Raw genomic sequence first — 14,555 nt, forward strand, 5'->3', positions numbered from 1 at the left:
CAACAAAGGTGTGACAAGATTATGACTATCAACAGATGGCTTAGGCAGTGGTGCTATAAGGAGGGCTTTGGGATGTATGGCCCCTGGGAGGCATTCATGGACAGAGGACAATTCTCTCGGGATGGACTTCATCTGAGTAGGGAAGGAAATAGACTTCTAGGATGGAGGCTGGCACAACTGATTAAGAGAGCTTTAAACTAGGAATTTGGGGGAGATGGTTGGGAGATGTCCAGGTAATCTCTACGCCGGATTTTAGCATTGAGAGGAAAGAAAACGAAGTAAGAGAGGATACAGCCGTGGGTAGGAGGAAGGGCAGTGTAGATACCAGTCTAATAGGTTATACTGGCTGTAGAATGACCGTGCCTAATAGGGTACAGAATGTGAGTGAGGCCAAACAGCAAAAATTAAGATGTTTGTATACCAATGCGAGGAGCCTAGGTAACAAAATGGAGGAACTAGAGCTGCTGGTGCAGGAAGTGAAACCAGATATTATAGAGATAACAGAAACATGGTGGAATAGTAGTCATGACTGGACTACAGGTATTGAAGGGTATGTGCTGTTTAGGAAAGACCGAAATAAAGGTAAAGGTGGTGGAGTAGCATTGTATATCAATGATGAGGTAGAATGTAAAGAAATAAGAAGCGATGAAATGGATAAGACTGAGTCCGTCTGGGCAAAAATCACATTGGGGAAGAAAACTATTAGAGTCTCCCTTGGGATAGTGCTTGGGGTGTGCTATAGACCGCCGGGATCTAATTTGGATATGGATAGAGCCCTTTTTAATGTTTTTAATAAAGTAAATACTAATGGAAACTGTGTGATCATGGGAGACTTTAACTTCCCAGATATAGACTGGAGGATGAGTGTTAGTAATAATAATAGGGCTCAGATTTTCCTAGATGTGATAGCTGATGGATTCCTTCATCAAGTAGTTGCTGAACCGACTAGAGGGGATGCCATTTTAGATTTGGTTTTGGTGAGTAGTGAGGACCTCATAGGAGAAATGGTTGTAGGGGATAATCTTGGCTCAAGTGATGATGAGCTAATTCAGTTCAAACTGAACGGAAGGATTAACGAAAATAAATCTGCAACTAGGGTTTTTGATTTCAAAAGGGCTGACTTTCAAAAATTAAGGAAATTAGTTAGGGAAGTGGATTGGACTGAAGAATTTATGGATCTAAAGGTAGAAGAGGCCTGGGATTATTTTAAATCAAAGCTGCAGAAGCTATTGGAAGCCTGCATCCCAAGAAGGGGGAAAAAATTCATAGGCAGGAGTTGTAGACCAAGCTAGATGAGCAAGCATCTCAGAGAGGTGATTAAGAAAAAGCAGAAAGCATACAGGGAGTGGAAGATGGGAGGGATCAGCAAGGAAAGCTACCTTATTGAGGTCAGAACATGTAGGGATAAAGTGAGACAGGCTAAAGGTCAAGTAGAGTTGGACCTTGCAAAGGGAATTAAAACCAATAGTAAAAGGTTCTATAGCCATATAAATAAGAAGAAAATAAAGAAAGAAGAAGTGGAACCGCTAAACACTGAGGATGGAGTGGAGGTCAAGGATAATCTAGGCATGGCCCAATATCTAAACAAATACTTTGCCTCAGTCTTTAATAAGACTAAAGAGGCTCTTAGGGATAATGGTAGCATGACAAATGGGAATGAGGATATGGAGGTAGATATTACCATATTTGAGGTAGAAGCGAAACTCAAACAGCTTAATAGGACTAAATCGGGGGGGCCCAGATAATCTTCATCCAAGAATATTAAAGGAATTGGCACATGAAATTGCAAGCCCATTAGCAAGAATTTTTAATGAATCTGTAAACTCAGGGGTTGTACCGTATGATTGGAGAATTGCTAACATAGTTCCTATTTTTAAGAAAGGGAAAAAAAGTGATCCAGGTAACTATAGGCCTGTTAGTTTGACATCTGTAGTATGCAAGGTCTTGGAAAAAAATTTGAAGGAGAAGGTAGTTAAAGACATTGAAGTCAATGGTAAATGGGACAAAATACAACATGGTTTTACAAAAGGTAGATCGTGCCAAACCAACCTGATCTCCTTCTTTGAGAAAGTAACAGATTTTTTAGACAAAGGAAACGCAGTGGATCTAATTTACCTAGATTTCAGTAAGGCATTTGATACCGTGCCACATGGGGAATTATTAGTTAAATTGGATAAGATGGGGATCAATAGGAAAATTGAAAGATGGATAAGGAATTGGTTAAAGGGGAGACTACAACGGGTCCTACTGAAAGGTGAACTGTCAGGCTGGAGGGAGGTTACCAATGGAGTTCCTCAAGGATCGGTTTTGGGACCAATCTTATTTAATCTTTTTATTACTGACCTCAGCACAAAAAGTGGGAGTGTGCTAATAAAGTTTGCAGATGATACAAAGCTGGGAGGTATTGCCAATTTAGAGAAGGACAGGGATATCCTACAGGAGGATCTGGATGATCTTGTAAACTAGAGTAATAGTAATAGGATGACATTTAATAGTGAGAAGTGTAAGGTCATGCATTTAGGGATTAATAACAAGAATTTTAGTTATAAGCTAGGGATGCATCAATTAGAAGTAACGGAGGAGGAAAAGGACCTTGGGGTATTGGTTGATCATAGGATGACTATGAGCCGCCAATGTGATGTGGCCGTGAAAAAAGCTAATGCGGTCTTGGGATGCATCAGGAGAGGTATTTCCAGTAGGGATAAGGAGGTTTTAGTACCGCTAGACAAGGCACTGGTGAGACCTCGCCTGGAATACTGTGTGCAGTTCTGGTCTCCCATGTTTAAGAAGGATGAATTCAAACTGGAACAGGTACAGAGAAGGGCTACTAGGATGATCCGAGGAATGGAAAACGTGTCTTATGAAAGGAGACTCAAGGAGCTTGGCTTGTTTAGCCTAACTAAAAGAAGGTTGAGAGGAGATATGATTGCTCTCTATAAATATATCAGAGGGATAAATACCAGAGAGGGAGAGGAATTATTTAAGCTCAGTACCAACATGGACACAAGAACAAATGGATATAAACTGGCCACTAGGAAATTTAGACTAGAAATTAGACGAAGGTTTCTAACCATCAGAGGAGTGAAGTTTTGGAATAGCCTTTCAAGGGAAGCAGTGGGGGCAAAAGATCTATCTGGCTTTAAGATTAAACTCGATAAGTTTATGGAGATGGTATGATGGGATAATATGGTTTTGGTTAATTAAATATTCATGGTAAATAGGCCCAATGGCCTGTGATGGGATATTAGATGGGTTGGGATCTGAGTTACCCAGGAAAGAATTTTCTGTAGTATCTGGCTGGTGAATCTTGCCCATATGCTCAGGGTTTAGCTGATCGCCATATTTGGGGTCGGGAAGGAATTTTCCTCCAGGGCAGATTGAAAGAGGCCCTGGAGGTTTTTCGCCTTCCTCTGTATCATGGGGCATGGGTCACTTGCTGGAGTATTCTCTGCTCCTTGAAGTCTTTAAACTACGATTTGAGGACTTCAATAGCACAGATATCGGTGTGCGGTTTTTTGCAGAAGTGTGTGGGTGAAATTCTGTGGCCTGCTTTGTGCAGGAGGTCAGACTAGATGATCATAATGGTCCCTTCTGACCTAAATATCTATGAATTTATGTAATCTTTAAAAATATTCTACACTTTCTATTCATCCAAGGCTTTCAAAATACATTACAAAAAACAATTAATTATCAAAACTCTTGGGAGGTAAAGCAGGGATACATAGGGATCACTTTACCTACCTCTAAATTGCAGCTAGCTCTGGAGTAGAGCATTAATATCCCATAACAATACTACAAAGGATAAATAAATTATGCCATATTTCATGTCAATATGTGAACTTCATTGGGAGTTACAAACATGTAAAGAGAGCAGAATTTGGCCCATTGACTTAGATTTTAAAAATACAGTATCTTTGCTAATTATATGCAGAGAAGAAAGACAAGTGGATTTTTAATATGTTTTTTCCCCCAATCATTGGGTCATATGAATGATTTTGCAAGAAATAATACTAAAAGCAGAAATTCACAGCTATAAATACTGAAGATCAACATTTGTCACTGGTACCCTAAATTACGTGTTGTTCAAATGACATCTTGTATAATGGCTATATTAAAATTTACCTATATAAAGGAAATTTTTACACAACCCCTGAATTAAACTCAGAATTCTTACCAAAAAAGGTGTGTGTCTTCTCGCTCCTAGAGTGGATGACACACATGGGTATCCTGATTCACAAGGAAATATGGCATGTACCATCAATGACCAGTAATTGCACAGTTCAGACAGGTCTGAAGCTGTTGCTTACAATTATAGAGAAAAATACCAGATATTGGCATCCAGATACTGCAGTGACGGGCCCATGAGAAATGCCTTGTTAGCCCTCTAGATAGTGCATGTAACTATAGGCTGTATAAACAGTCCTATAACTTGTAACAATCACTTGTCTATGAGCACAAGCCTTCCTATCCCTTTATATCTAGTGTCAAATACTTGCACGGCTGACTCAACCTGGATTTAGTCTGCACTTTCCTCTGTAACTAAACTCCTTTGAGAGGAAGTGTTGTTACAAGTCACGTTACTACAGATGAGCTTTGGCCAGACTCAGCACTTTGCTCACAATACCTCTGTGCATATCAGGAGCGCATGTGGGGATGAGCCTTGCAGTCCTTTCAAGACCATCAGTACCTCTCTCCTCAAATACTCCTATCAAACTCATTGAGATTATTCACACTAACACCTTACTGCCAAAGCAAACTCAGGTACTGAGCACTTAGTAATTTCAGTGCAATGAAGATCTGGCCATCCAGTGAATTTTTCCAGCAAAAGGAACTGGAGCATATCTCCAAAGGCTTAGAGATGCACTCTTCTTTGGGATTACTTGTCCCCATTTTCCCCTAGCACATGGATAGTGAGAATGTGGCACCTTAACTTGGAGTCTCTTTTTTTCTGCTGAGGTGCTTGCATTTCTCAGCATGATTTGTGGCAACCACAGTCATTGCTTCACTCTGTTTATTACATCCACTAAATCTCAGTCTCATTTCAGACTTTTAATGTGCTTGTTCTGTAGTTGCCTCTTTTCCTTTCCTTTGAACTTCTCACTATTCTCATTGCTATAATATTTAACCAGCTACTACAGGTCTTTCTCTGATGCAGCATGTGATGCAATGTTAGGATTTCTCTGCCTGTGTCAAGGTTCCTTCCCCACTCTAGGGACAGATGTGGGGACTGCATGAAAAACCTCCTAAGCTTATTTTTACCAGCTTAGGTTAAAACTTACCCAAGGTACAAACTATTTTACCTTTTGCCCCTGGACTTTATTGCTGCCACCACCAAGCGTCTAACAAATATATAACAGGGAAAGAGCCCGCTTGGAAAGTCTTTCCCCCCCCCAAATCCTCCCAAACCCTACACCCCCTTTCCTGGGGAAGGCTTGATAAAAATCCTCACCGATTTGCATAGGTGAACACAGACCCAAACCCTTGGATCTTAAAAACAATGAAAAAGCAATCAGGTTCTTAAAAGAAAAATTTTAATTGAAGAAAAAGTAAAAGAATCACCTCTATAAAATCAGGATGGTAAATACCTTACAGGGTAATCATATTCAAAACATAGAGAATCCCTCTAGGCAAAACCTTAAGTTACAAAAAGACACAAAAACAGGAATATACATTCCATTCAGCACAACTTATTTTATCAGCCATTTAAACAAAACAGAATCTAACGCATATCTAACTGTTAGGGGGCTTATTCCTTCACCCACTCACTTCCCTGGTCCTTCTCGCATGAACAGAGAGCAACAATACCCGAAGTCCAAAGGTGCAAACAATTCGATGTTTATTGGGGTGAACTTCCAGCAAGCATGATTCCAGTTTCCTTCCTTAGTATCCTCCTTCCCAGCTCTGACACCACAGAGCCTTACACCTGTGTCCCTGTTCCCATTCCTGCCCTTAGCAAAACAGGATTCCAGTTTCCCCACTCCCATTCCCTGTTCCCATCTCCCCCTTTAGCAAAACATGATTCCAATTTCCTTACCCCCATTCCCTGTTCCCATCTCTCCCACGCCCACCCCCTCCCACCAAGGCCCCCTCACTTCCTCATTGACTACAGATTATATAGTAAAACTTGAGTTCTGCTTAGCTATACCTTAACCAATCCTTTTCCTGAAATTTAACTAACCAATCCTAACATATTGTAACATGATTATGTAACCAATTATATCCCACCACCTTAATTAGTTTACACCCAGCAAAATTAATTATACAGCAGACAGGAACAATCACAGAACCAGACAGAGATTATACAGACAAACAATAGCAAAGTGGGAACTATAATGACAAAACAATACAGAAGTGAGGATTTCACATCCCAGTATTGATAAGTGAGTTCTTGCCAGACAGGATGCTGTTTCCTTTTACATTTTCTAGGCACTTCCCTTTCTCTGGAGGTGATAGGCATTATCAGGACAGGATTGTATTCAGGACAGGATTGTATTCGTAACAGCCCAATAGCACCTTATTTCAATGTGACTAGTTTGGAATGTGAGGATGTGACCGGTCGCTTCCTAGCTTATGGCTGCCTCTGCTGCTTAGCCAAAGGCCTTAGCCTAAGCACAGGGCCTCAGACTGTCACAGTAAGAGAAGGCCCTTACACCAGCAGACAGTGATTTTGATTCTCTCTTTTATACCTCTATAACTAGCCAAGTGATAAGAATACACCAAAATTCTTAGAGTATAGGCCTTTACAGACAGGCCTGAATATCTATATCCTAACACTAACTAGATTGCTTATTAGCCCTTTACAGGAGTTCTGACCTGCATTCCTGCTCTGGTCCTGGCAAAAGCAACACACAGACCAACAGAACCCTTTGTTTCCCCCCCTCCAGCTTTGAAAGTATCTTGTCTCCTCATTGGTCATTTTGGTCAGGTGCCAGCGAGGATATCTTAGCTTCTTAACCCTTTATAGGTGAAAGGGTTTTTCCTCTGGCCAGGAGGGATTTAAAGGTGGTTAGCCTTCCCTTTATATTTATGACAGCCTGTATCACACAGCCTCATTTACATTATTCCATCTGAGTAAACATCCTGACTCTAAGGGTATGTCTACAATGCAAAACAAAACACCCCGCCCCCCCAAAACAACCCCACAGCCGCATATGTCAGAGCCTGCATCAACTGACTTAGGCTTGTGGGCAGGGGTGAAAGTAACTTAAAGGACTTACCGGTATGCCGGAGTCCTGAGCGGGGGCTCAACTGGAAGAGGCGTGGCCTCAACTGGAAGAGGTGGGGCCTTTAAATCAAGATTTAAAGGCCCCAGCTCACCCCGGAGCTACCAGCTGCAGAGGCAGCTGGGAGCTCCGGCAGCATTTTAAAGGGCCTGGGGCTTCCCACAGCGGCCAGAGACCTGGGCCCTTTTAATCACCGCCGGAGCGCTGCCGCTGCCCAGGGTAGCGGCGGCAGGGCTCCGGTGGTGATTTAAAGGGCCCGGGGCTCCCCACAGTGGCAGGTGCACCAGGCCCTTTAAATCCCTGCCCGAGCCCAGCTGCCAGAGCCCTGCGGTGATTTAAAGAGCCACTCGAGCCCCACTGTCGGAGCTCCGGCGGTGATTTAAAGGGCTGGGGCTCCCCACAGCAGCTGGAGCCCCGGCCCTTTAAATTACTGCCAGGGAAGCGGTCCAGTACGGCAGCCGGTATGCCATACCGGACTGGCTTACTTTCACGTCTGCTTGCGGGGCTCTCACTACCAGGCTAAAAATAGCTGTGCAAACATTCCTGCTCAGGCTGGAGCCTAGGCTCAGAGACACCCCATTTCTCCCCCTTGCTGGGTTTCAGAGCCTGGGCTCCAGCTCAAATGGGAACATCTACACTATTGTTAGCCCCATACAGCAAGTTTGAGTCAGTTGACCCAGGCTCTGAGACTCATTGCCACAGGTTTTTATTTGCAGTGCGGACGTATCTAAGCTTTCTACCTCCGCCTCTATGAATTTGAGAATTGATGCTCAATACACCAAAAGTCATGCGATACTTACCATCTTCTGAGTGATTTTGTCTGCATTCTTTAGCATCCTATGTGCTCAGTTGGTTTTTTGGACAGGACAAACTTTACTGCATTCATTTTATGTAACAATTTGCTTCTGTTACCAACAAGATGCAGCCTAAGCTACAGCAAGTCCTGCATCACCGAGAACATATGCTACCTATGAGATAAGGGTTTCATGTTAGAGGAACACACCTATGAGAGATGAAATTTAGTTACATAAGGGTCCAAACCTGCCATCCTCGTTCACTCCAGGTAGTGGGATTATTCATGGAGAGAAGTACTGCTCAGTGTGAGAGAGTGGCAGAATCAGATCTGCGACGGAAAGGAACTGAATGTTTATTATGTATTTGAAATTACATCAATGGCCACAGAGATTGGGGCGGGTGATGTGGGAATTTTTTAAATCTAAATTAAATAAAATATATCTCCTTATCCTAAGAGTTAAGGTCAAAATTGTGTCTGAATAGAATCCATCTACCACAAGGGAAAATATATTATGCCTTCTCGCCAGATTTCACCTCTTTACAAAGAACAAAGCAATGGTTCAGATCCTCGGCTACAACCATAAAGTGCACTCCATAGCTCAGGATGGGAGCTGCAAACGTAGCTTTTGTGTTTTCCCAACCCTGGCCCTACTGCAAAACAAGATGATCCCCTGGCATAATTTAGAGCAGGCTGAGGGCTGCTGCAAATTACACCCAGTGCCAATGACCACAAGAGGCCAGTACTACAACCAGAGATGACTGGGGCATAGCACCATCCAGTCCATGCCCCCTATTCCCAGACATGCCTCCTCAGGGAGGATGGGCTGCAGAGGAGCTTCAATGCTGGCTCTACACCATGATCCTCCCATGATGAGGTATGATGTCTCCATGTCCAAATTCTGCTGGGAATATGGTACAAAACCTCTGCCTCGCTCCCATGGAGCTGGGCCTATATGTTAGAAAGTCTGCAAATGAACAGCTGACACATCCAGCCACTTCCTCACAGCCATATAATCACTGATCATGCGTAATCACCCCAACTTCCACTCAACGTTAACTCCCAAACTCCCCATGGCAGCGGGAGCTAGGGTCAGGCATGGACCGTATTCATCTGCTTGATATGTGGTGGAGTGAAAGGAAACCCATGTATGGCTAAGCCACTACAAATTTAAATGAATAAATTAACATTTATAAACACACGAGCGCTTGAGTAGCTCACCTACAGAGCCTGGTAACTTCCCAAAACTTTGGAGCTAGACATGCTCATTGCCTCCACTGAGCTCCCAGTACCTAAGTTCTCCAGGGTAGTGGGAGTGAAGAGGCAGGCAATGACTATACAGCTCCTTAGAGTTTTGGGGGGGTATCCTGAAACTCTGGGTCTTAGCCACGCCAAGGAAGTGTTTATGCCTTAAAAAATTGTAAGGGCTGATGGTGAATCTAATTTCCAAATTTAAATTAGTAAGTAGCTAAGAATTTTAAGCATTCTAAGTGCTGATGGATTATCACCAGAGCTGCAACTGATGAGTTAGTGCTATAAACACCTGTTTATGACTCAACTATTTTTATTTTAATCAAGAAGCAATATGGCAAGCAGAGCAACAGACAAGAAACATGTCCTGAATATAATAATCTTGAGTTTATGTAGCATCTGATATCATCTCTCCAAAGCTCCCACCACTGCCACTGCACTGAGCTTGATTGTATGGGCTTTCTTAGGGATGAAGTGATAAGACCCCGATTTTTTTCCCTACAGAAACATGGCATAATTCACCAGTCTATCATACACACTATTGTGACTTTAGATTTAAAGGGATAATGTCAAGTAGTTCAGAGTCAAAAATATGACCTCCCTTAAAATTCTTATCTGCTGGTAATCTCTGATTTGGTTTTACACTGGACACTGATTTAGCAGTGTCCTTTAGATACTATGAGCTAGTTTCTAACACTAGATGCATGGAAATCAATCTCAGCTAAGAACCTTAACTGAAGGATTTTCTTAACAACATTTTAATTCTTTCAGTTGATAACCTCACTGCACTTAGACAAACATTAAGATTCACAACCCTGCTCTGAGGTAGGCAAGGATTAAAAAGCTCAGAATATCAGGATTTAGACTAGACAGACAAGGGGGAGATAGTAACTTTTATTGGAGTAGCATCTGTTGGTGAAAGAGACAAGCTTTCCAGCTCCACCGAACTCTTCTTCTTTAGAGATGAACATCTGTGATTTACCTAAAATCATACAGTAAATTAGGGGAAGAGCTCCTAGTCCTGGGTGCTAACAGCTAGATCATACTTCTAAAATGTCACTGAAACTTGAAACTAAGGAGGTCATGGGAGTCTTGCCTAATCCAAACAGGGTTTTTACACCAAACGGGCCTCAAGATGTTCTGAAAACATGAGGTACTCCTCATGTCTGTCATTGTTGCCTTTCACCTTTTGTCACTTAAACTTACAACCTTGAAAATGTAACACCAACTGAAGTCATTTGAAGATGATCCTGTATACACATTTGCATTTTTGGAGGATCAAAAGTAGGTGGCATTTTCTTAGAAAGTTTCTTTAATTTCTCTCTCTCTCTTCCCCTTGCCCCTTTTCTTTTTTTCCTAGTCAGACACAGAGTTTTGGGATAAGATGCAAGCTGAATGGGAAGAAATGGCTCAGAGAAGCTGGATTTCAGAGAACCAGGAAGCACGTGGCCAAGTAACTGTCTCGACCAGTGAGAAGGTAACCTCAGTAACCTGCTAACACAGCACATCCTTTCTGTGCAGGTTTTAGAGTCACCCTCCTCAGTGTCTATAAGAGGAAAACAAGGAAATGCCTCCCCACAACTACACGCTACCTGCCACTAAGGCGAGAATTTCTCAAGAGCTCAGCTCCCATGTAAGTACCTAAGTAAAGGTCACATTTTCACAAGAGCTCAGCACTTCGAGAGCATGTTGGGATCTGAACTCTTTGGAAAATCTGGCTGTACGTGTCACAATAGGAGCTGTGAGGTGCTGAGCACTTTTGAAATCAGGCCCTAAATCAAATGTGTTGGGCATTTGAAAATCTGGCCCTATGTGTTCAAAAACTTCCCATCCTAGGAATGAATTTCTCTCTCCCCACTCCCCATCTCCTTATGTATTTTTCTTTGATTTATATTCTCATTTGCTACACATATTAAAACACTCTTTACCTTGCATTGGCAGGAAGGTGGATTGGACAACCCTAAAATTCTGATCCCTAGGATTTATGACCCAGTTTCTATAGTCCTTATTCAGGCATTCATTTCTCTCCCTCAAATCACATTGCCTGAGAGCACATCCACTCCAGGAAGAGATGACCAGGCTTCATTGGCTGACACAAACTGGGTTGCAGTCACAGAGTAAGGCAAACCCTGTTTCAAACCTAAAACAAGCTCAAGTGCTTGCAATATTGAGCTGCACCTTGGGTGTTCATTGAAGGTTTCAGGCTATGTCATAAGTGCAAGCACTGAACCGACATGGAGTTGAAAGCACTGGGGGAGGCTAGTCCATGCAAGACATGCTCTTTTTGCCAAAGTTTGATATATTTGGTGCACACTGGGACCAATCCTGCTCCCATTGAAATGGATGGGGTCTACTGTGTAGGAAGTAATTATCTCCTAAAGTATAATACTTTTGTGAGGGGTTCCCCCGGGAGCCTCTTCCTCAATGTGAAGAGAGCAATGCACACTTGTGATAAGCCAAGATTTTCCCCAAGCACTCCAGTCAAAGCTCACTGGTTTGGATTAAAACATAAAATTAATTTATTAACTACAAAAGATAGATTTTAAGTGATAGCAAACAGATCGAAGCAGATTACCTCGTAAATAAATAAAACGCAAACTAAGCCTAAGATACTAGAATGATAGGATATGAACTAGCGAATTCTCAGCCTGAGTGATAAACAGGCTGGCAGATTCTTAAGGCACAAGCTGTCTTTCCTTTGCAGCTTGGGTTTCCCAGGTTTTCATACACAGGCTAGAAACCCCTTTAGCCTGGGACTATCACTTCCCCCAGTTCAGTCTTTGTTCCTGAGGTGTTCCAGGTGTGTTGTTGTAGGGAGAGTGAGGTACCATCAGGATGTCATTTCCCCCTTTTATATCTTCTTCCCACTTCCTGGAAAGCTCTTTTGCTGTGACCTGAGTCAAACAGTTCCCATTGGGTAGTGCTATCTCTGAGAGGTTTCTATTGTATACAGTTCCTGGGGAAATCTTTGTGCTTGTGTGCATTTCCTCAATAAGCCATTAACATTGTTTGGACGTTTTACTGTTGTACCCGAAAGGCTGCTTGTGGGTGTTTTCAACCTCACAACATGTTTCAATAACACATACCTAGCCAAACTGCATAACTTCACATATGATAGCACATACAATCCAACAAAATATTAATGTCTAGCAGATCAAGACTTTTAGAATGATACCTCAAAAGGCATATTTTGTGCAAAACATATCCTAATTATATGTCAGTGGTGAATAAGGGGGTGCCAGGGTGTCACAACTTTCTTGGAAACTAGGGTAAATATAAAGGGCCAGTAACAAGTGCCCCAGTCTGTTGGATCTGAACCACACAGTTTTACATTTTTTTTATTGAAACTTTGCAAGGGAACTCATACCATTTTCATGCAGCAAAGAAGTTTTACACCTAGCTGGGAAATGATGAGCTATTTAACTGTATGTACTTAACGTTCCTTGCTACTGTGTTTCATCACTGAACCATTAACTGTCTGCTCCAGGGCTATTATTTTCATACCGAAAACCCTTTCAGAGACTGGCCTGGTGCTTTTGAGGAAGGACTGAAAAAACTGAAAGAAGGAGACCTGCCCCTCACTATCTTATACATGGAGGCTGCTATTCTACAAGACCCCAGTGATGCAGAGGTATTCACTCCCCTGCCTTTATCTAAGGAGGGGAAGTAGCTACAAGTTTCTCACTTCACCTAGCGTAGCAAGGATGGGGAGGATTCAAGGTCAAAACCTTTGGCAGTGGTGATTACGTGAAACAAAGTGGAAGGTAACAATGTGTATGGAGTATCACATACTTTGAAATTAATTAAACAGAGCTGATCAAACAATGAAAACTTACTTATTTTTCAGTTTCAAAGCTTCCAAGCTTTTATTTGAATATGTTAATCAGTTTTTTTAAAAATTATTTGACATGACCATCAAAATGTTTCAGTTACCAAAAATTCTGGCAAATGAAAAATGTTTATAACCATTTTCAATCAAATACATATATATATATATATATATATATATATATATATATTCAATCAAGATATATTTTTAAAATATTTCTTTTGTTTTGTTTGTATTTTGGGGGGGAGGGAACATTTCAACAATTTTTCACAAAAAAATTCCATTGTAGAAAAAGACCATTTTTCAATGTAAAAAAATTTCCACCCCGCTCTAGAATTAAGATATTCTTCAAATCTGTATTGCAGGTTCCTAGCAAACATTACAGCATTTTTATTTGTAAACAATAATCTCAGAAACACATAGGAATACTGGCTAATAGGTAAGGAAATGGAAGGTTCTGAGATATGGCAGAGAAAGTTAATTGTAGTTGATACTAGCATACAGCAAAAGCTAAGACTGTAATATATTTGTAAGGCTGCATGTGCTCCATCTGCTGTGTGTTTCGGGTATCTAATGTTAAAAGGCAGTGTGAATTATTTGAATGTTAGAGCTGAAATTGAGGTGTGGGATGTGGAAGCAACAAAAAATAGCCTAGAAATCAGGTGTGAAGAAAGGAGGAGCCAAAGACCGAGTCCTGTAGGCCAGCAAGAGAAAGGATTTCACAATTACCTGACTGACATGATGCAATTTACATGAAACTGTCTGAGGAGCAACATGAAGCAGAAATAAGCCACTTACCACGGGTGCCGTGAAAATACTGATGTTTACTGTACTGCAGTATTTGTGGTATTTGTCATACGTAGAAATCATAAAGATAATGGAATATCAAGAATTTAATAGGCCCACTGAATGTTTATTATTTGCATTAAAGGCTGTGTTACAAGCACAATTTCAGCCTGTATATCTGTCACAGGGTAGTCTACTCACTGCTGTGTGGCGTGTCCTTCTGGCGATTAGCTCCGCCCAGTTCAGTGCCCCCTTTCTTCTCACAGTACGGCCACCTCATGACTCAGCCCTCCGGCCAAGTCACTCTCTGTTTTCCCCTTTCGGGCAAGTTTTTTCAGAGTCCTTCTGCACTGGCATCCTCAGGCCCACTGCACTGACTACATCACTCCCACAGTGACTCGGGCAGTCTTCCCGTTCACTGCCACTAGCAATCCCATTCTGCAGGGGATGATAGGGGAACCCAGACCCATCCTCTACAGTGGGTTCCAGTCCAGGGCCCTATAGTGAGCAGTTGAGGTCTGCAGCTACACTAACCTTACTGCTCTCACCCATGGACTATTTCTACTGTGCTTCTCCAAGCTTTTCATTCTTCAGCCTTCCTAGTCAGACTCCCCGCTCTCAGGCCTACTAAGGTTCTTCCTGGGTTCCTATGTCCCATCCTTCTCCCTTACCT

At 42.0% G+C, this 14,555-nt stretch overlaps 1 protein-coding gene across 3 annotated transcripts in view; it reads left to right on the plus strand.

Moving 5' to 3' along the window:
* PEX5L (peroxisomal biogenesis factor 5 like) overlaps positions 1–14,555 on the plus strand; it is a 168,257-nt gene that overhangs the window by 137,114 nt on the left and 16,588 nt on the right. For all 3 annotated transcript variants that reach the window (XM_007059074.3, XM_043522797.1, XM_043522798.1), the window contains 2 exons: positions 10,628–10,744; positions 12,755–12,898. In XM_007059074.3, coding sequence (XP_007059136.3) covers positions 10,628–10,744; positions 12,755–12,898 — 261 coding nt within the window. The remainder of the gene's footprint in view (positions 1–10,627; positions 10,745–12,754; positions 12,899–14,555) is intronic.

The sequence above is a fragment of the Chelonia mydas genome, chromosome 9 (genome assembly GCF_015237465.2).
Source record: "Chelonia mydas isolate rCheMyd1 chromosome 9, rCheMyd1.pri.v2, whole genome shotgun sequence".
Classification (NCBI taxonomy): domain Eukaryota; kingdom Metazoa; phylum Chordata; order Testudines; family Cheloniidae; genus Chelonia; species Chelonia mydas.